Source organism: Drosophila pseudoobscura, chromosome 3 (genome assembly GCF_009870125.1).
Source record: "Drosophila pseudoobscura strain MV-25-SWS-2005 chromosome 3, UCI_Dpse_MV25, whole genome shotgun sequence".
In the NCBI taxonomy this organism is placed as follows: domain Eukaryota; kingdom Metazoa; phylum Arthropoda; class Insecta; order Diptera; family Drosophilidae; genus Drosophila; species Drosophila pseudoobscura.
Genome location: NC_046680.1, coordinates 6,791,046 through 6,812,741, shown reverse-complemented (window position 1 = coordinate 6,812,741; position 21,696 = coordinate 6,791,046). Strand labels below are relative to the sequence as shown.

General features: G+C 44.4%; 2 protein-coding genes across 2 annotated transcripts; both read right to left on the bottom strand.

Annotated features, from left to right (window-relative positions):
- Nucleotides 1-6,850: 6,850 nt before the first annotated feature.
- On the bottom strand, nt 6,851-9,737 carry ord (orientation disruptor). The gene is made up of 6 exons (XM_001360353.3): nt 9,590-9,737; nt 8,905-9,524; nt 8,590-8,839; nt 8,358-8,534; nt 8,218-8,295; nt 6,851-8,154 (listed from the first exon to the last, which is right to left on the bottom strand). Exons 1-6 carry the CDS (start codon nt 9,629-9,631, stop codon nt 7,894-7,896), a joined length of 1,428 nt encoding a protein of 475 aa, XP_001360390.2. The 5' UTR covers nt 9,632-9,737; the 3' UTR covers nt 6,851-7,893.
- A 9,451-nt stretch (nt 9,738-19,188) lies between these two features.
- Nucleotides 19,189-20,835, bottom strand: LOC4803715 (probable serine/threonine-protein kinase yakA). Its single transcript, XM_001360352.4, has 4 exons — nt 20,612-20,835; nt 19,739-20,511; nt 19,608-19,660; nt 19,189-19,540 (listed from the first exon to the last, which is right to left on the bottom strand). Exons 1-4 carry the CDS (start codon nt 20,666-20,668, stop codon nt 19,512-19,514), a joined length of 912 nt encoding a protein of 303 aa, XP_001360389.3. The 5' UTR covers nt 20,669-20,835; the 3' UTR covers nt 19,189-19,511.
- Nucleotides 20,836-21,696: the final 861 nt, after the last annotated feature.

Here is a 21,696-nt window from a genome sequence, read left to right as displayed (position 1 = left end):
AAAGGGGTGGCGCACCCCATAGCGATTGATGTGCCACCAAAATTATGACAAAATTCCGAAGACATTCAACTGAAAGGCTAAGGAATTTCCAGGGTACGAGAATGGTTTAGCAACCAAATATAACAGCGAACATGGTTGGTTTCAATAGTTTTTTACAAAAAATTTTAGACAATTTTTTGTTTAAAAAATTCTACAAAATAATGCTATAAAGTCACGCGTATAAAAATTAGCCAATCCCATAGAAAATTGATTAATTTATAGAAAAAAAAATAATTTTTTTTGTTAAATCTTAAAACAAGAGTAAACGGAAAAGTTATTTGCTGTATATTTTTCTTTAGTTTAAATTTGTTTGTCCCTTCGTGACACCTGCGTGTCGAGGCAAGTGTGCTGCCACTCCAAGCCCTTAGACTGTTTATTTGTATACCCGATACTCAAAATGAGTATTGGGGTATATTAGATTTGTGGTGAAAATGGATGTGTGTAACGTCCAGAAAAAATCGTTTCAGACCCCATAAAATATATATATTCTTGATCAGCATCAATAGCCGAGTCGATTGAGAACTGTTTGTTCCTGTCCGTCCCGTTCAAAGCTTTGCCCCGCCCACTTCCGCCTCCACAAAGAGCGAAAATCTGTGGCATCCAAAATTTCAAAGATACGAGAAAACAGAAAACGCTGAATCGTAGAGGATGACTATATTTTCTAGAGTGTCAAATCTAAACCAGATCGTACAATTATTATAGCCAGAATCAAGGAAACAATTTCATTCTCTCTCGCTCTGTCTCTCTTTAACACACAGGTTTCATGGTCGGTTTTGCCCTTGACAAGTTTGCTTCAAAATTCCGCCACACCCCCTTCAGCCCCCGCAAAGTACGAAAATCTGGGTCATCCACAAATCTCAGAGAATATTAAGGGTACAGTAACCAAATTCGGTTTCCACCCTGCTGTTTGATCTCACTAGAAAACGTATATCTCCAAAATTTCGCCCCACCCCCTTTCGCCCCCACAAAAGACAAAAATCAATTTTCACTGGCTACGCAGCGCCTGACGTCACGCTCAGACTGATTTTCTGTCTCTCTCGCATGCACTCTTTGTCGTGTCGTTTAATATAAGCGGCATCTGCCGGAGGAGAGCCATACTGACTTAGTATCGGGTATAAATGTAGAGTTGCGGTCTCCGCAGCAACTCACAACGTTCCCCCTCGTTTGGTTTTTGATTTTGTTGTTTTTGTTTTTGTTCAATTTTACGCTAAACTTATTTAACTCATTTGACTGTAATTGTTATTTTTTTAATTGCCAATTGGCTGCGGGTTTTGTAATGGCTCATTTTCATCCATTTGTGCTCGTTTTTTATGGCAATTATTGCACTGTTTATTCGGAAAGAAAAAAACCTTTGATAATTAAATTCCCAAATGTACATCATAATTCAGTCCGATCTTATTTACACTTTATAAATATTATAGTATTATTGTTGAAGGCCAGAAAAGAGAAAAACATTTGCCAGCTAATGATAATTGAAATTTTGCTTTTTCCACATTGGCAAATCTAGTGGAAATTTAAGTATTTATGAAACTCGAATGTGGATGTGTGCGTGTGCGTGTGAGCTTTTGTTTAAACATTTTGTCTAGGGAGTGCCCTTAAAGAGGGTATCATGATTCCGAGCAGATTCCTGGAGCAAAAACCCTTCCATATTCGAAATATATGAAAAGCAAAATTTCTCGATGTTTTTGTGGATTCTCTACCATACAATATATTGCCATAGGGGGAATGATTATAGATTAGATCCAAAGATCAGCGACGACCAAAGGCTCGCTAAATGCTCGCAGACGGACTTAAAAACGGGTGTAAAATGTACAAAAAAGTTAAAATTTAAGGGTGAAAACGGATACTCTAGAGTATCTATTGCTCCGGTGTAGCGACGGATACATATCGGCCACCATTATCCACATATTGACATAATCGCTGAAATCCTGAATATTTTGCAAAACATTTGCCAAGCAAAGCATTTATCCGTGTGATAACAAAATGAAATTATTTATTGACTTTTTGGTGCTGTTTACCTTAAAGGGAAAACCACACACACACACGCACACGCATACGCATACACACACACACAGTGGAAAATCAATTACTTGCCAAAACAAAAAACTAATTAAAAAAAATATATATTCCTAAGCAAAGGAAACCAACAAAATGAACCAAGAGTTTGTTCAATTGTGCAAATAATTTTTTGGGGCAAAGGAAAGGCAATTTTCCTTTTGCTAACAGAATTTTCACTCCATTTTCCTTCGTTAACAGAAAGATAATTGCATAAGCACAAATGAAATGCACGAAACATGGGCTTGGTTTGGGCCAACTTTGAAGAAGTTCAACAAAAAACAAGGCTCTAAACACTGGAGGACCCTATCCCCCGCCCGATCCCAAAATCAACAGAAGAAAATGTGAGAAAAACAATTTTTCGCATATTTACACATCGCAAATATGAGAGAGAAGACAAGACAATTACAATTTTTGAGCGGAATTTTGCTTAAATTTTGTTTTCTTTCAACTCAAACAACGAGCCACGCCTCGCCTCTGTGACGCCTCTTTTTTATTCGCAAGCATTAAGCACAAAATTTGATTTGGGCTCAGACACGGGGAGAGAGGGAAAGTCTGCCGCACATCGTATCGGAGGGATTTTCATCTGTTGTTTGGGAGATTTTCCCTCTTCTTTTCGACGTTTTTTGTTGGGCTCTCGATGATGTCTAGCTTTTTGTTGGCTTCTCTACGATGTCTAGCCTGTGATGCTAATGAAATTTAAGCCGTTTATGGTGCTGAAAATTGTCCTGTCCTGCCACAGGGACAGGCAGCAGGCGCTGGCAGGCGATAACTAAAACAAAACATTCGATTCGATTCGTTGCAAGGGAAGAGAAGTGGCTGCACAGACTGAAGCAATCTATGAGGGATTTGATTAGGAATCCGATTAAGATTTGCCAGCGAGAAGAAGAACCCTTTGGGAACCTCTAAGAACCTTTTTAAAGTGAAATATTTAAGAATATTCCCATAGATCGTAGACTTTAAATGCTTTTAATGTGATAAGGTCTTACCTTTGCCAATATTTTCTTTCTCATTTCAGGTGAGTTTTCTCTACAGTGCAATCCATACACACACTCGTATTCCCCAGACAATAATTGTGAGTAAAATAATGATATAATATTCCCCTAAATATCTTACTTGTTCTTCAACAGACCGCAGCCATCAAATTTGCCATCTCTAGGCCCAATCCTTTCCATTCCGTCCATCACGGTGCCATCTCTAGGCTCAAAATTCAATGGCGTCAAGCGGTTGGTGTTGGAGGCGGAACTGCGGTTGAAATTAAAAAGGAATTTCACCAAATTGCTATTGAAGCCGCGTGAAAAACGGGGTGGGCGGTTTGCGGTTTATTTGGGCAAAGTGCCAGACCAAAGAACCGGACGGAACCGAACAGTGGGAGGGAGAGAGAGAGAGAGGGAAGAGAGCCCTGGTCAAACAGTTGCTTCTTCAATCAGTAGGCTGAAAGGGTGGGGGGGGGGGCAAGCACCTACGGAAGAGTGCGGAGGGGGCGGGGTTGGGGCGCGTACGGATGAGGAGGCATCTCTCTCGTCGTCTGGTGTGGCCGGGCGACAGTTTAATTGGGTTAGCAACGTCAACGGCCTCTGTCCATTGCACTGGATCATTGGCACTGACGTGGGCGTGAATCCGCCAATTCTGCCGCCCGCCCCCCCTCTCTCCCTTCTCCCGCTGCATGCTATAGGCTCCGATCCAATCGATTTCCATGGAATGTACATCCTCCCTTCGCTTTGGAATATTTTGTAATTAAACGCAAATGCTGAAACTCTCCGCAACTCCACCTACACACCCCCCTCTGGTCCCATCAATTTTAGCTTCATCTAGTGGATACTGTTGTTTGTCCTGCGGACACCATCGATTGTTGTTTCTGGTGTCGCTTCACCCCCGACTAATTAATGACACTTGAATGGATGATTTCACCTGTACCGCCCACCGCCCACCTCGCCCAACTCCCCCTTCATATGGGAAATAATTTCAGATCGGAAATGTTTTCGAGATTCGTGGAGTGCTTCTCGGAAGAACTTTGAATGTGTGGCGCCATTCTTCGTTTAGTTTTTTAGGCACGTCTTTTCTCTCTTCTTGTCGATCGTCGAAATCATCGCCTCAGACTTATCGCAGTATCATATCGCAGAATAATATCGCATAAAACTTATTGCAGTATAATATCGGGATCGGTTAGGGTTAATATCGGTAAGGGCTAATATGGGGTTGGTTAGGGTTAATATGTGTTGCCTTACCAATGGAATTGCTTGAATGATGGATTCACTGGTTCTTTATTTCTTGCTTATTTTCATATTTTCCGACACTTTGATCGTTAATTCCCTTGTTTTTTGGGCTAAATAATTATTGAAAAACATTTCAGCACAAAATCAGGCGAAACTTTGACCCACTAAGGGTCGCCCCTCTACCTCATCGAGGGGGCGGCTAAGTGCTGTTGTTTGTTATTTGGTAAATGCAACAAATGCCACATCAAGGCAAACACACGCTCGCACGCCCCCGCAACCAGGGACCCCACAGGACCTGCTCTCTGTGTGTGTATGTGTGTGTATCCATAGACACCCGCAGAACCACAATGACAACAACAAATTGCAAGAGCTGCCAGGATGCAGGACGCAGGACAGGCGGGAGCCTGAATCCAGGCGGGGCTTCATAATTAATTCAAATTTAAATTTCCTTTTGGAAGCACATTTTTGCACGCGCCATTTTACAAAACCAGCGAACACGAGGCGCGGTTTGGGGCACCAGTTCGGGTGCAGCATGCCACGCCCACATGTGTGTCCCTGTTTGTGTGTGTGGCAGGAACCAGAGCTACCAGAACCTACCCCCCGCCCCACAGCATAATAAACAGTTTAAATATTTAGTTGAAACGAGTTTTAAATACTCGTTGCTTTTTTGCTGCCAGAGCGGACACCGCGAATGTGTTAAGTGGGAGGGGAGATAGGGTCAAAGGTCGGTAAAAAGATGGCCCAATATGTCCGCTGCCGTAGTCGACTTTTGGATGACTATAAACGCCGATAATGGCCACAAAAAGGGGACTAGCAGGCGTCCTGGACGGCCAATTAATTTATAATTATACAAATAAGAGTCTCTATACTTCATAGAGTCTTTTGGCTCTTCATTTGCCAGTAAAATTTGCATTTATTTGAGTTTTTCCTGCCTTTGACTGTTCCATCGAAAGACATTTTACGACAGAAACCAATTTTCAGTTCATATGAAATATAACATTTCTCGCTTCTGCACTTCATTTTTCATTAGACATCTTTTACACTTGGTTTTCACTCTCTGCTGCTGTTGGGAGCAGCATGGGAGACAAGTGAACCTTCAGACTGTAAGATACCCTACAGAGCCACACACGCAGGTGTTCTACTCATCGAAAAGTACTTACTCAATTAACCTCCATTAGGCTCTTCCATTAGAGACTACCCAAAATAATATTCACAACATTTACACGTACATACGTATTTCCTTGCGCAATTAACAGATGACAGGGGCTCTTTTGAGGGGGGTGGTGGGCGCCTGTCATTTGCTTGAGTGCCGTGGCATGCGATCTCCTGGCCGGGGTGCGAAATGTGGCACGCATCGTGTGGCTGAAACCTGTCTAGACGGCATCGGTGTCGCCCCGAGGCTAATGCATTTTCTTCACATATTTACTCGTATGATCATCCGCGTAGACGACCAGCTGCCCGCTTGACCCTGCGGCCACAGTTTCCCCACTAATAAATTGCATAAACTGCATCAGCCGTGGAGCCGCAGGCTAAAGAGAAACTAATTTCTCTATCAAAAGGTAGCGCCAAAAGTGTGTGCGTTAAATGTGTTAAATTAAAACTAACTAAAAATTAACTTACTTTTCCGTTAGCATAACATTTGAGAGACGTCTTGCAAGAACAAGATACTGGCCAGAATACGCCCAGTCGACCTGCCCAACGGGATGATCTAAGAGGACCTCTACCCTAGAAACCTGAACAGATAATTGAACCAAATAATATCCCTCTCCAAATTCTTCAACCTTAATTACACGATTTTTGTTTTTTTTTTAATCATCATAATTTTTTCCTGACTGTTGACTGTTGTAAAAGTTGTTCCAAAAGTAATAGCTAACAACAATATGTATTATCAAAAATAAACCTATCCCTAAAGTGAAAAATAAAAATAAAAAAATAAACTCATTTGAGAGTCGAATTATTTAATGATTATTTAATCATACGCTTTATTTTTGCTTACATTTTTTTAAAATCAAATTTGTATTGATATACAACAAACGAATTTTTTTCCAATAATCTCGCATTCATTCTCTATTCAATTAATTATAAGTAGATTTGTGTTCAGATATCAATTTTATATTGACATACAAAAAATAAAAATGTTTATCTATAAAGAATTGTTTCTCATAATCTCACATTATTTCACTCTTCTTGTTATTCTCTGATATTTGTTTTTCTCGCTTTTTCTTTGTGGAATAAATTCTTAGAACATTGATTTTACTTGATATTCGAATTTTGAAATAATTATTTGTTTCATTCACTTTATTTTTCAATTAATTATGAGTGAATTTTCTCTCAGATATTTTTCCATCATTTTTGTGGATCAATTTTAATTGGATATATAAAAAATATAAAAATTAACATTGAGACTTGTTTCCCATAATCTCACATTTATTCATTCTTGTTGTTGTTGTTCTTTGATATTATTTGTGGTTATTATTATTTTTCTTTGTGGCTTAAACTCTTGGCACATTGATTTAATTTTAGACTCGAATTTTTAAAGATTATTTGTTTCACTCGCTTTTTTTTCAGTTACTTAACAGTGGATTTTCTTTCTGATATTTTTCCATAATTTTTGTGGTTCAATTTTATTTGGATATAAAAATAAAAAAATGTATTTGTAAAGAAAGAATTTTTTCCAAAATTATTTTTTTTTTGTTTTCTTTGTTAAATAAATTTGATTTGAGATTCCAGTTTTGTAATGATTATTTCGCTCGCTCGCTTTATTTTGTTATCAATTCAATGGTGTATTTTTTCCATTTTTTATCAATTCATCTTGATACAATCAAAAAAAAAATGTGTGTATTTTTTCCAAATAAATGGGATCCATCTCTTGTTGTTGTCTGATATTATTTTTGAATGAATGGAATATGTTATATATGTAAGATTTGGCCCCACCAAGGCACTTATTGAATGCCAAATCTTGAATATCTTTGATTCTACAAAAAAAAAGTGTTCTGTTTCCTTCGGCTTCGTCTAAAAGGCACTAACAATGTTAACTATTTTATGAAAATATATTCTGTAGCACATTCGGATATGTTCTTGCGTTGAAAAGTTACCCCAACAACCGCCAATCAGTCAAGTCAGCCAGACAGATAGACAGACAGTCGCTCCTTCCAAATGCATCTCCAGGCCGTGGTCCCTGTCTTCTAACTGGGTCGATAGCGGTGGGCGTTGGGGTTTGGCTTAAAATGCTTTTAGGTTTACGTAAAATGCATTTCGCCAGCAAATGACGCGTGCCTTTGACTGACAGCCATTGTAGTTGTAGTTGTAGTTGTAGTTGTAGTTGCAGTTGCTGCTGCTGTTGCGGTGGCAGGGATATGGATGAGGATGAGAATGGTGATGGCGATGGCTTGCTGGCTGTGTGGCATTCAAACTGACAGCCAGCAAAACCCTAATTGAAATGGAGCTGAAGAATGGAGCTCCTGTTGTTGTTCCGTGAGCGGCGGCGGCGGCGGCTGCGTAATTACAAAACGAGCAATGGAACAATGGAGGAGCAAAGGAAATATTTGTAAAACTAAAATTGGATGTGCGCTTGTTAGATGCCTTATTCTTGAGGGGTGGCGGGCTCGACACTGCCTAGCTCCAAATTGATGGCAGTCTTAAAGATTTCCAAGCGGGACTCGTACGATTCGGCGGACCCAACTTTAACGTCCCAGGATTCATTGTCCAGCTGCTTCTCACACTTGATCACATGCCGCTCGTCGGAGAGAACGCTCAGGAAGCTGGGATACTCGATGAGGACAATGATGCAGTTGGCCTGGGCCATTTCGACGATGCGTTGCAAGTAGCGCATGCAGACCCATTTCTGTAACAGAATGTACATTAAAGGAAACCAAAGTCGGGAATGGGCGACTGCTGGGGATCTTACCGAATCTGTGGGTCCACAGGCATAGAGGTCGTTCATGTAGGAAGCCGTGATAAACTGCCAGGTCACGAAATCAGCTATCTATAAGATACAGGACGGGAGGGATCAAGAGAAACGTAGACTCAAAGGCACACAGCGCAAACCTTATCCAAATGGCTGATAATCAGGACCGATTGCTTGGCAATGCTGCTCAGGGCCAACTGGAAGGAGACCATCAGCAAGTTCTGGACATTGTGATCGGACTGGCACCAGAAGATGTTCCTGTTGTCGCCAGCAATACGGATGGAAGTGCGCACATTACGCAAATCGAAGTCGAGATCCTACCGGAGGAAAACGCAATGAAAAATATGTGGAAAACAGAGAGGTCGCACATACCTCTTCGGTGAGACTTTGAGGGCCCTGGGCGCCGGGCACCAGGAACCACACCGTGTACTGCTTCATGGTGATGTACTCGAATATGCGGCGCACATGGTTGAACACCTGCATCACGAACTGACGCTCCGAGCGGAGTACGGCCTCGTTGACGGTAATACAGGATTCGGCCAATTTGCACACCAAATCCTCCTCATCCAGCTTCTTGCGAACGAATAGCTTGGCAAAGATCTCAAACGGATTGCCCGGGGTCCTGGAATGAATCGCAAATTTAGAAAGCCCCTAAAAGCAAATGATTTTAGTCGTTTCGAGACCCACTGAAAATTTTTGTAGCCATTGCTGTCCGCCCGGATGATCTGCAGCCAATTGCCGGCGCACTTGTGCTGCAGATCCCACAGATGGATGGACGAGTACTGGGGATCCTCGAAGAACTGAGCGTGGAACTCGTCCAGCTGCCATTTGAGGATCTCGCCACCGTTCACCGTATAGGTGACCCAATCCAGACTCTGGGGATCGTCGAATCGCCGCTTGACCATCACCTCCTTATTGACTATGAAGATTTTCTTGCGATTACGTGCAGCCTCGCGGCGTTTCTTCCGCTCCTCGAGACGCACTTCTGCCTGCGCCGATGTGGACGGCTCCAGGTCCAAGTCGCTGTCGCTGTCCTCCTCCGAGGGTACGGGCTGCAACACCTGGAAGCGCAGGGAAACGCTGCCGCGTCCCACCTCCAGCAGCGGCAGCCGCTCCAAGCTCTCGGCGTCCGGAAAGGTCCGAGTGCACAGCAGCTGTATGGCCTGTGCCACTGGCGTCACGGCCATATTGTCGCGGGCCTGCTCCTGCTCCTGCCCCATCAGCTTGTACAGCAGCACGTGCACGCTGTTCGATGGGGGGAACGACACGCTCACATCGCTGCAGCCGAGGCAATCTTTGATGTTCAGCTTCGGGGGCGGCACAGTTGTTAGATTCTATTCATGCTCGAGGGCATACGCCTGTTCCCACTTACCGATAGAAAGCGCATACTTTTATCTCCCATAGCCTCGTCCATGTTTTTTTTTTCGCAGAAATCGAACAATTTTCACCAGAAAAACTTTTTCAGAGAGCTTCACATTCACAGTGTTGCCAAACACCCGCTGGCCACCGGCTGGGAAGCGTGTATCGTGTACTCGATACTATCGATATTGATTTTTTGTGTGGGAAAGCTGAAATTATTCAAGGTAGCCCGCAAACCTCATTTTCGGGGCTTATGTTACGCTCAGCACTAGGGAGAGCGCTTTGAGGACATGTTAAATGAGAGAGAGCTCAAAATAAGATCCGAAAAGAGATACTATCGATACTTTCGACACTGGTTCTTAGTGTGAAAAAGCGTGGCCATTTCGGGGCTTGTTTAACGCTTCTTCTCTCTCTCTCTCTCTCTCTCACACAAAATATGAGAGTAGTGCTAAGTAAAATAAGAACCGAAAAGAGAGTTGTGGACCACCTTGTAAAATTCAAAATTTCAGCATGGTCAGCACTACGACTCCCCTCCTCGACTACTTCTGCGTCTCTTTCTACTTCTACATCTCTACTACTTCTCTTTCTACTGCTACTTCTCTTTCTACTGCTACTTCTCTTTCTACTACTCATCGTTCTTCTATACCCTCCTGCTTCTGGTTCCGCGTCTAACCTAAAATTTATGAATCAGATCAACATTCGGCCTGATTCAGTTCCATGAACCATGAAATTGGCGTTTCGGGATTAACGGCATGCCAAGTGCCATCAAAACGGGTACCCCTCCCCCCCCCCCCACAGGCATCCCTTTCCGACGAAACATGGGCAAAAAAAGCAACAATTAGCTCAAAATTTGCCATCAAAATTGAGACCAGAAAATTGTGATTTTCTTTGAATTTTTACGACAGACCTGTCGGCCGACTTTTTCGTCCCAGTGTCTTTATGACTCGTCGAAAAGGGCAGCGACAAGAAGAGGGAGATGATGTGAAGGAGTGAAAGAGAGCGATGGATGTGTAGGAGAAAAGGAGAACGGAACATTTGCTTATCGCTGCGTGGCTGCCCCTACCCCTTTGTTATTTCTCTTCCCTTCTTTACCCATCCCTCTTTCGCTTTGCCGGTGCCTTTTTCTCGTTTCTCTACTGATTTTTTATGCTCTCTTTGCATTTTTTAATGATGATTGCCATTTTTTGTTTGCGTTCTTTCTGGGGGATTTATGATCTTTCTGGTTTAATGATCTCTGATTCCGTGGACCACACCGGCGATTAATGGCGATTTAATAACCGAACCGCAATGATCGCCAAATATATGCAAGTATTACGGATGGATCGGTGGGCAAGAGACAGTGTTTAAGCCTAATGCGAAATAGATCTGTTTTGTGCGGCAAAGGGAGAGGGAGATGATTCCCTGGCAGCTCGTAAAGCTAACGAAATTATGGCAATTTAACGGACGATTGCGATCCATCCGGGGGAAGCCAGGGTCCATGGCAATGGCCAGCAATTAGATGGCAGCCACAGAACAGCCTTGGGGTCTGTCCTGGCTCCAGTAGTCGTTGGGGCTTTATCGCTTACATAAATTTCCACAGATAAAAGCGCGAAGAAATGCACTGGTCCATGCTCCATGCCCCATGCTCCACGACTGGTTACATGTCCACACAAACAGAGCCTGGGGAATGTCCAGAAATTATAGCAATTTGCTTGTCAAATTGTTGCCGACTTGGCCAATAAATCGTGGGCTTTATGGGCCGCTTTGCCGTCGCCCGATGATCGCGATAGAGTTGTTTTAGAAATAAATTCCCCAAAAGGTGTACACCACCTCCACCTCCGCCTGCATCTCCTTCTGAAGAGGGGGAGCCTCTGCCTGTGGCTGTGGCTCTCCTTAGTGGTTCGTAAACTTGTAAAATGTGCAATTTTGTCGGCCGGCCGGCTTTTACTTAAGTCGATCGATCGCATTCGTTGTTCGCTTTATTTCTTTTGCTAATTTAATGGTCCTTTACCATCGAGCGGCTATCAATTGAATAGCTTGGCCTCGTGTCTGTGGGGGATCCACACGAACTGATTGAAATATAGTTATTGATGATTTACGATGCGGTAATGTTTGAGCCACAACTGCCACAACTGATGATGCTCTTGGTGGAGCAGTAAACCAGCATTTCAGAATTATGCCTCCAAAGGGTACTCCTTTTAAAGCAGCTTCAACAGCCGATGTTCCATTAATGGAACATTCCATGCCTGCCAATCCCAGCAAAGGAAACCCCACCCACACCCACACCCTCCTTCGATGTTTGCCTAATTCCACCAAAGTATGTTCTTGCAGCGTGCACCATTATGCCAGCGATTTTGCCCCCATTAGAATGCAACAACCATCTACCGCTGGCCGCCATTCCGCCGTGAATTCGCCAGCCGTGCATTTGGTTTCGGATACGAATTCCGAAAATGTTATTGTCTCGCTGTTTTGGGGCAAGGCCTGCACCTGCTGCTGTTGCTGCTGTGTTGCCTCCTGAAGGGGCTTCTGCTTTCATCCTCCTAGTGTGGGGCATACCAGAAGCTCTACCCCCTGCTGCTCCTCCCCGTCTTTCTCCTGTGGGCTCCTCCAAGCTGCCGAATCTCTCTCTCTCTATCTCTGTCTGGCTCGCTCGTAACTCGAAATGTTTACGGTACATTTAATTTCATTTGGATTATTACAATATGCTTTAGGAGGCCCTCTCTAATTCCCCTGACCCCCGTCCCCCTCTCTCCCTCAATGCTCCATTTGCCAGGCCAAACAATGAGCCATGAAATGGAGGTGGGGTGTACCGCTCGGGGCAGGTGTACCGTACAGCATGCGGACATATTTCATTGTTGTTGCCGAAGTGTAATTGCGAATTCCAGACAAATGTGAAATTTGAATTTACAAGTTTAACTTTTCTTGTGGCATCATTTGTTTGGATGGGAACCATCTCGTCGTTGTTGTTGTTGTTGTTGTTGCTGTGGCACTGTGGCTGCTGCTCCCTTCGACTCCAGTGTGCAGTTGGCAATTCTCGACTTGGTTCATTTGTTCCATTTCAACGCTTGCCTACTGGGGAGGCGGTTCTGGTGGGGTCTGAATCTTACATCTTGCCGGAGCGCATAAACAAATGTACTCGTGTCGTTGGTGTCGCTCCTTTTCATTCCTTTCGTTCTCCTTCGATTGTGCCTTCTCTTCGTCTCTCTCTCAATACCTTGTAGCAGCACATAATGGCAAACTGTTGCCATATTTTTGTCATTTGAAATACCCTGGAGTTGTGCAGGAGTACACGGGTTATATGCTATCCAGGGCTGACAGAAGAGAGAAGTCCTTCGAGCATTCGAGGATATATTCAAGTCGGAACACTCTCTGTCCCATCAATCGCTCTTGTTTTGTGTATTGTGGAGTGCTTTCATCGTCTCCTGCTTTTGTGAATGCAACATCTTCGCCGCTGGGGGATCCAGCCCAGGATTCCGGAGCAGTGCCAGCGTGCAGTGTACCACAAATTTGGGCTGCAGTTTGCCAGCAAGTGAGTGCCGTGACCGGTTTCTGTGGCAAGGATATACGGGATTCGTGCGGATTCGCATTGTAGTTTACATATCTTGTTTATCCTTTCGGCACTGCACTCCTTGTTTGTCTTTTGTACATTTGCTCGGCTTTTTGTAAGCTCCATGGGGAGGCGGCTCCTCTGGCGCTTCTCTGCTGCTTCTCTGGTGCTTCTCTGGTGCTCCTTTTGTGCTCGAGCGTTGTGCCGAAAAAGTTGCATTTCACGTCTTGTTGGACATTGGACTAGCAATCGGAAACGCGTCCTGGTGGTGGTCCTGGCCCTGTGCTGGGTCTCAAGGAGTCTCGTCTCTCAATTCTTCCGTTTTGCTTGGCTTCATCATATTTTCCACAGCCTGCTTCCTTCAGCAGTCCGAAGTGTACCCAAAAGTGGTGCGTTCCGTTTGGCCGCATAAAACACAATGCCACGCCCTCGGCGCCTGCACACACACGCCCACGCACACACGAGCACACGCACACGCACACACGAGCACACAAATACAATTAGAGACTTGGTTTGTTGGTTCAACTTGTTTGCTTACATTCAACTTTATTTCACTTCTGCTGCGATAGTTCCTTTCTTCCGCCGCCCCCCCTGCTGTCCCTGCTGCCCCTCCACACACACATCTACAGATGTGTAAAGTTTTTGGCCAACTTCTGCTTCTCGCTGGAGTCGGAGTCGGAATCGGAGTCATCGTCATTGTGTTTTTCGACGGGGGGGCAGGGGCAGGGCATGGTCCTAACTTAATTCTGCTCGGATTTCTATACATCTCTCTACATTCGACAAGAACTCGCACTCGCACTCCTTCCTCGTGCTCTTATGTTTGCTTAAATGTTGTATAATTCACTGATTTCTCTGTGGCTTTATGCCATTGTTGAAATTTTGTTGCTGCTGCTGCTTTCGTTGCTTCTGCCGCAGGACTTGTGTGATTATGTTGCACATGAGGAATTGTTCATTTGGCGAACAGTTGCGGCAATCCTTTGCGGTGAGTCCTTGAGTGCAATTCTTCAATTGAATAATTAGAGAGATTACAAAATGAATAAAGATGGAGACAGTAGATTGGGGTGTGGAGTGTGTGTCTTATAAAGGTAAAGGCTGTGTATGCTTTTCGGGAGCTTCTTTCCAGGCCTCATGATCGATTTACAGAATCAAGGTAAAATTCATGGATTTTTCGGCTTCATAAAGAACCAGAAAAATCTTTGAGGAGGGTTTTAGTGCTGCTCAAACTGTATATAGTGAAAGCAGCGGCTTTCCAACTACAATTTATGGATTTTTATATTATATTATATTATATTTTATATACATACATATATTATACATTATTTTATTTTATAATTTAATATAATATAATAATTAATTTATATCGGTTTTAATGTGTATAAACTCTGAAAGATGATATATATTCTCTGTTGTCGCTTGATCTACACCCAAAAAAAAGTATTGCCATCTAGCGAAATTTGCTGATGGAAATATAAGCCTTTTACTGCCTTTTCCTTTCAAAGCGAGTTATTTTTTGAGTCTTTAATCTTTCATCGTTGCCCAAAAACAGCACTAGATCCTTGAGGCCTCAGGGGGTACCAGATCTGCACGAGTTCTTCAGTAAATGGCCATAAAATAGCCCAAAATACATTGCCCACACCCCCCTCACAAGTGGCAGGGCCAGTAGGGCCAGCCCCATTTCCATGTCGAGTCGCTGAACGAAATGTAAGGAAAACGCACAGGGAACATGGAATGAACATTGTAAATTGTTGTCCGAAAATTTATTGGCAGCACTTATCAGATTCACTCATAAATCTGCAAAAAAAGCCCCGTCTCCAAATCCATGCCCTCTCCCGCTCTTCCGCTCTCGCTCGCTGGCTGACCGAATGCGTGGGTGTTATTGCTGTCTCTTTTCCGGATGGGTGGCATGTGCGAGACATTTATTTGCATGCTCTCTCTCTCTCACTGTCTCTCTCTGCGGTGCTCCATTTCGGTCGCACAGTCCACAAATTAACATGACATTTTTACAAGCCCAAACATGTGTACACATGGGTCCCGTCCCGAATGTGAGTCCGGAACCAGCACTCGAACCACTCGAAATTAATAGCCAGCAAAGCAGGCGGCCAGGCGGGCAGCAGGCAGCCAGCAAACAGGCAAATGTAAGCTCATTGAATGACCAAACCGACCGACAGGAGGGCTCACACACACACGGACCCACAGACGGGGGACGTGGTCAAAAAAGTCAAACATTTGAACAGGCCAGAGAGAGAGCGAGAGAGCGAGAGAGCGAGAGCGAGCCAGCGAACAGGTTGAAATTTTATGCATCCATAAATTTAATTACTCAAAGGCTCCAAAATGTGCAAAACAAAAAGCCATTAGCCATGGCATCGCATCGGATCAGAGCGCTCATCCTGCCATCCTGCCATCCTCCCATGAAGTCCATGTGGACTTCAGGACTCTTCTGTTCGATAATCTGGGCCAAGTGATGTGCATACTCGACCGACAATCGAATTGCAGCAGAGCAGGTCTTTTCATTGACAGACAGACGAGTCCATAAAGGCCAACGAGTAGAGGAAAAATCATGACAAAACATTTGCCCAACGAGTTTTCATTTTCTTTGTTTCGTTGTTGTCTCGGTTTTTGTTTTCTTGTTTTCTTGTGTGTGTTTTTTTTTTGTTTTTGCTCGGCTTGGGTTCCACTTGAATGAGAATGACGAGAGGACGTCATGACGATGATGAAGTTATCAGCAAAAACAAGCCAAAAGTTGGCACAGTTTCAAAAAGTTGGCCCACATTCAGAACAGAACAGAGCAGAACAGAATAGAGAAGAGCAGAGCGAGAGACAGGATCACAGGGTCTACAGGGAACTATTGGGGCGCCTAACAATCCGAAAAGCAGTCGGAAAATTCCAAAACAAGGCAAAAACTTGGCCTCACAGAGGAAGAGCAGAGAGAGACAGAGAGGAAGAGGCATATTCCTAAATAGAGAAGGACTCTCCCCGCTGTCAATATGGGCAGGAGTGACAGTGCAACAAACGACAAGTTAAAACTCATGTTCATTGCATTACTCGCCCCACGAAGAGGAACGGCAGGCGGAGAGTGCGGTGCATGCCACATGAAGTACATGTGGATGCCACAAGTTTGTCTTTGGTGAGGTTACCAAACACAACACTATTTCTTGACGTCTGACACACTAATCGATTCTCCGTTCACATGTGCATTTATCAATTTTAATTGATATTTATAAACCCAAGGCCTGTTGGGTAATTCATAGGTTCTTTGGCAAATGCTAAATGCATTGTAAATACCTCTAAATAATCCCTCAAACGAGGCTAAGTATTTTAATTGCGGTAGAGGAAAATCCATGCCAAGTAATCCATGGCCACCCCATTTTAGATGGGGGAAAAGATTAATTCAAATGTATAAAAAATACTAAATGAGTACTAAATACTGACTTGAAGGTTAGACAGGTTTTTAATTGAATTAAATTAATTTTCTGTTAGCTTTAATTTAAACTACGGCTAGGAAAGTGGATTTTATTCATCCTGGCCTGTTTTTTTTAAGTATTGTTAGTGGATCGTTTGCAGAAAGGAGTAAAGGGCCTTTTGTAATGTTGGAAAAATATATTTAAAATACTAAATGCCCACCGCAATGAGCACTAAGTACTTATTTAAAGTTGTCTCAGATTTATCATTGAATTAAATAAATTGTTTTGTTAGTTTTGGATTTTTATTCATCCTGTCTTGTTTCTTATAGTATTTCTAGCGGCCATCATTATCTATCTAGTTGAGCAGAAAATACAATATATACTGCAAAATACTAGAAAATACTTTGAGAAATAGATAAAATATCCCGGTTTACAACTTCAAGAGCTTACGATATAGAAACATATATATACAGTGGAATTTCCATCTAGCGAATCTCAACGTAAATTCTTTATACCGAAAATGGGGAATATAGAATTAATCTTTGTTCGTAATAGAGAAAAAATTACATTAATAATATAAGAAACTACTAAACGAAAAGCTGAAATCATTTAGTTTTACGGAAATACCACAAAATACCACAGGAAAAGTGCTAAAATGCTCCAAGCCCTACTCGTATTTTCAGTCTTCATGAGAATTGCATTACCCGCATGCTTTTCTGGCACCTAATCTTCTGGCTCTTCATGCAAACATGCCTAATATTCGGAAAATGTGCACAGGTGTTTAGCATATTTTAATAGGGGCTAATAGCTGCAAATAAAAAGTGTTTCTGGCCAAGAACCTAACTGATGGACTGATGGAGAGATGGAGAGACGCACTGCATGAGTCGTTCGTTCTGCTCGTTTCCGGTGTTGGACAATAATATGACGGATGTGTCTTCATACTCGTATGTTGAGGCCAACAAAAAGTTTGCCCGCAAAATAAAAGAATAAACTAAGAAATTGGCTATTGTACAACAAACGAGTGCAAGCGTATGGAGTTGGGGGAGTCGGTGGGGCATGTGTTGGTGCAACCTTTCAAGCGTAAATTGCATATTTTGCAGAAACTGTTCCCCAGGGGAAACGATGCATGGGATGTGGGACGTAGGAATGCCCTGGAATATGGGTCTTGGCTTGGCATGGCGTATAAAAGGAATTAGGAATGCAATTTGAGGTTATGTTGGCAATGTGCACCCAGGGGGGGCGACTGTACCCCACTAAAGCACGAAAACACTCTCATCCGGCCTCCCTCCCCCCCCGTGACCACATCTGTATGCGCATTTGTTTAGAACGGGGTGTGTGTGTGTCAGTTAGACCAACAGACAGTTGGACTGACAGTTGGACAGATGCTGGGGCAGGGGCTGGCGCTGGGACTGGGTGCTCGCTCCTCCGACATAGTCCCTAGAAGTTGGACCCGGCCAGGGACCCTGACAGTTGGTTTGGAGTCCTCCTCCTCGTCCTCGTACTCATCCCTTTGCCAAGATATTAATAGACGAAATTTGAGTATTGCTTCCGTCATGAATAAAATTTTCTGCATTGCTGTAGCCCCCCCCTTCCGCAGCACACATAAAACTTTCCCGGAAAACTTCTCATCCGCCCCCAACGGCCTCATTGTCCTGTGCGCTTCGGTCTTCAGCCGTCCTGCTTCTTGCTGCAAAACTTTTCCCAATGTCCATTCGGCGAGCATTCAACGTCCATTCAACTGTCTGTCTGTCCATCTGCCCGTCTGCCTGTCTGTCGGTCTGTTTTTGTGGCTTGGGGTTTACGTCTATTTTTGCATCTTTTAATTTTAATGATGCCCCTTCTGCAAAAATGTAAAATGTTTTCGCTTGCTGCAGACCAAAACAAATTTGTGGGCGCATCCGAAGAGCAAGGACTGCCTCCTGAACGGCGGGGGAAGGCAGCTCGGTAATGTGATACATTCGAAAGCCCAGCAATCACAGAAATACAATTCTTTGTAGACAGAAAATTCCAAGTATTAATCGAAAATACAATTAGATTAAGCTCTTTCACAGAAGTACAGTCTTGCCACATCAAAGGGAGTCTCTGTCCAACACTGGAATTGCAATTTGCACGAAAATGAAATGAAATGAAACGAAACGAAATGAAATGAAACCACAAAACGAAATGCGGTGGAACGCAAAAACTTTTCCAGAATCAACTACTAAAAGATTTATGGTATCAAAATAGTGCCACATAAAATATTCACACCTTCGCCTGGCTGCCAGAATCTAACGACTTCAGTGCTCGGGCTCCATGCTCCATGCTCCATGGGTGCGGGGTGCGGGGTGTGGGGTGCTGGGTGCTGGGTGGAGGGAAAGGAAAGCCACAACCAACTGATGCCAGTGGCTCGATAAAGCCATTGTTTATACAGCCAGCCAGGGGAAGGGCGGAACAGGCAGGGGGGCCTGGCAGGGGCCTGGCAGGGGCCTGGCAGGGCTATTGCATTTTGGGCCATAAGTTGGCAACATTTTTTATGCGTTCATCATGCGGTCAGCATAAATTTTTTATCGTCTTTTGCGCTGATTCGTTTCGTTTCCCCCCGCCCCCGGCGTTTTCTGTTGCCAATTTTGATGCCTGAATGCCATAAATCAATGCGTTTAAAGTCGCCAAAGGAAAGCCCCGAATGGAATGGAAAACAGCCTTCGGTTGTGATGATGAATCTTGCTTTGATCAAGACATATAAACCATTTATTCCAATGCATTGTTTTTTAAGATACGCGCGTGTGCTGGATCCATTGGTATGTGTTTTGTTATTGTTGTTGTTGTTATTGTTGTTGTTATTGTTGTTGTTATTGTTGTAGTTGCTGTTGTTGTTGTTTTGTTGCTGTTGTTGTTTTATGTTGCTGTTGTTGTTGTTAATGCTTGCGGAGGGGACTGTACAAGACAGGTTGCATCTAAGATGATCCAATCAATCGAAAATATAACGAAAACGATTGAGCTGAATGATTGGATAGCAAATCAAAGTTTCATTAACGCCAGACCTTATTCAGATTTTTGCCTGAAAAAAACGGGGAAGTAGGAAGGGATAACCAAAGTAGGCCAAGATGTCACCATTTAAAACTCACTTGAATTGAATGAATTGCCCTTGTTGTCACGAAGCGAAAGCATGGCAGGCGAACTGTGGAAAATGTGTCAAAGAAATGTCGAAGAAAATATTTAGATTCATGGGGAATGGGAAATGGGATTGGGGACTCACTTTAGGCCATTGCGCACATCCCGGTAGTTGTTGTTCATCATTTCGTAGTGCGACCTCATCCGCTGCTGGTTCTGGTGGGCCTGCTGCTGCTGCTGCTGTTGCTGTTGCACCTGCTGCTGCTGCTGCTGGTGGTGCTGCTGCTGGTGCTGCTGCTGCTGGGAGGGACTACCGCCGTACTGCCAGATATTGTTGCTCATCGGCTGGCCGTTGCCGTGGCTGCAGCCCCAGTTGCCAGGGCTACCACCACCGCCGCCGCCAGTGAGACGTCCCTGGTGCTGCATCTGCGGGTTGAACTGCTGCATTGCCGGCATCTGCGACATCTGGGGCATGGCCCCCATCTGGGGCATGCCCCCCATCTGGGGCATGCCACCCATCTGGGGCATGCCGGACATGGGCTGAAGATCCGATATGACCGCGTTCACGCCGGGGGCATCGATCGAACCCATCGAATTGCCCATCATTGGCAGCATGGTCATGCTATTCAGCGGTGTCACCGCACCAATGGGCAGGTTCGAGGACATGGTCCCCAGCGGCGTCATCCCGTTGCCCGCCGGCATCATACCCAGTGGCAGGGATTGCATGCCGCTGCCCTGCATCGGATAGGACATCTGGCCGGTGGTCATCGGCGGCATCTGCAGCTGGGGCTGGTTCATGTTCATCTGCGCCATCGACATGGGCATGCCACCGGGTGGCATGCAGCCCTGTCCCTGTCCTTGGCCTTGGCCCTGGGGGCCATTCTGTTGCATGCCCATTTGAGCGGACATGTTCATCATCTGCAACGGAGATGGAAGGAGACGGTCAGCACTGTTACACTCTCGACACTTGCAACTCGCGGTGGCAACTCGCGGTGGCAACGCGCGGTGGCAACCGTACCTTATTGGCCTCACTCATGCCGAAATCCGCTTCGTATGGAACCGAGCAAAAATTCATTTTGAAAATTTTAAAACGAACTTCTTTCCTTCAAAAGCAAATTAAAAAAAAACCAAAAGAATTTTCACAGGAAAATTTGGACAAGAAATAAAATTTACTTTTTATAATTTTTGTAGTTTTTTTTTCTAGAGATCTGAATCTTACGATGAACTGCCTACGACTGAGGATTTCGGAATTCCGGGGCCAATACCAACGACAGGCCCCACACGTACGGCCTCCCATGATCGGGAAAAACTGTTGAAATTTAAGAGAACTTTCGGATTTTTCTGTGAACGCCAGTAGGCCATGCCACTCCTCCCCTCTCTCGTTTGCCCCCTCCGTCTCCCAAGGGTAGAGCGTGATCGGGCTATTGGCCTCGCCCACATGGTTGGGCTCCACGCCGCGCCACTTGGCTCCCAGCCATCCCGGGGACGCCCCAGAACAATTAATTTTACCTCTGGCTTGTCATTTTATTGTTGGTGTATCTACATAAAAACGGTAGGAGGCTCTGGGAGGCTAGTGCCCGTGAGCTGTCGTGTCAAGCCAACTCCTGCGATGGCTGTCTTTGGCCATATCCTTTTGGCCCTGGCGGTGTCGTGGCGGCGGTGCAGTTGCCACACCATTTATGCCATTAAGTCATTAGCTTTGTTTAACAAATAACAAACTGTCAATGAGTTGATTAACGATGTTTTTCGCATGAACTGCAATTAGCCGTCTCCTTCCAACGTTGTGTCTCGCTTCTGGCCTGATAAATGGGTGTGATTTGGGCTTCCAGCGTGGCAGAGAGCCAGAGAGGTCTCGCCTTGGTGGATTGTTAATGGGGGGCACTGGAGGAGGGAGTGTTGGAGTGCTGGAGCACTCGTTATTGATGCGCCGCCAGCCCCTCCTAAACTGCCGTCACTTGGCAATTATTGTGTATTGTGCTTCAAGTCAATGGCATTTGACACAGCCACAGCGATAGCTTTAGCCACTGCCACGGGTAGAAGCACTTCATCACACCCGTAGTCGTAGTCGTAGTCGTCATCATTGGCTCCACTAACAAGGAGCAG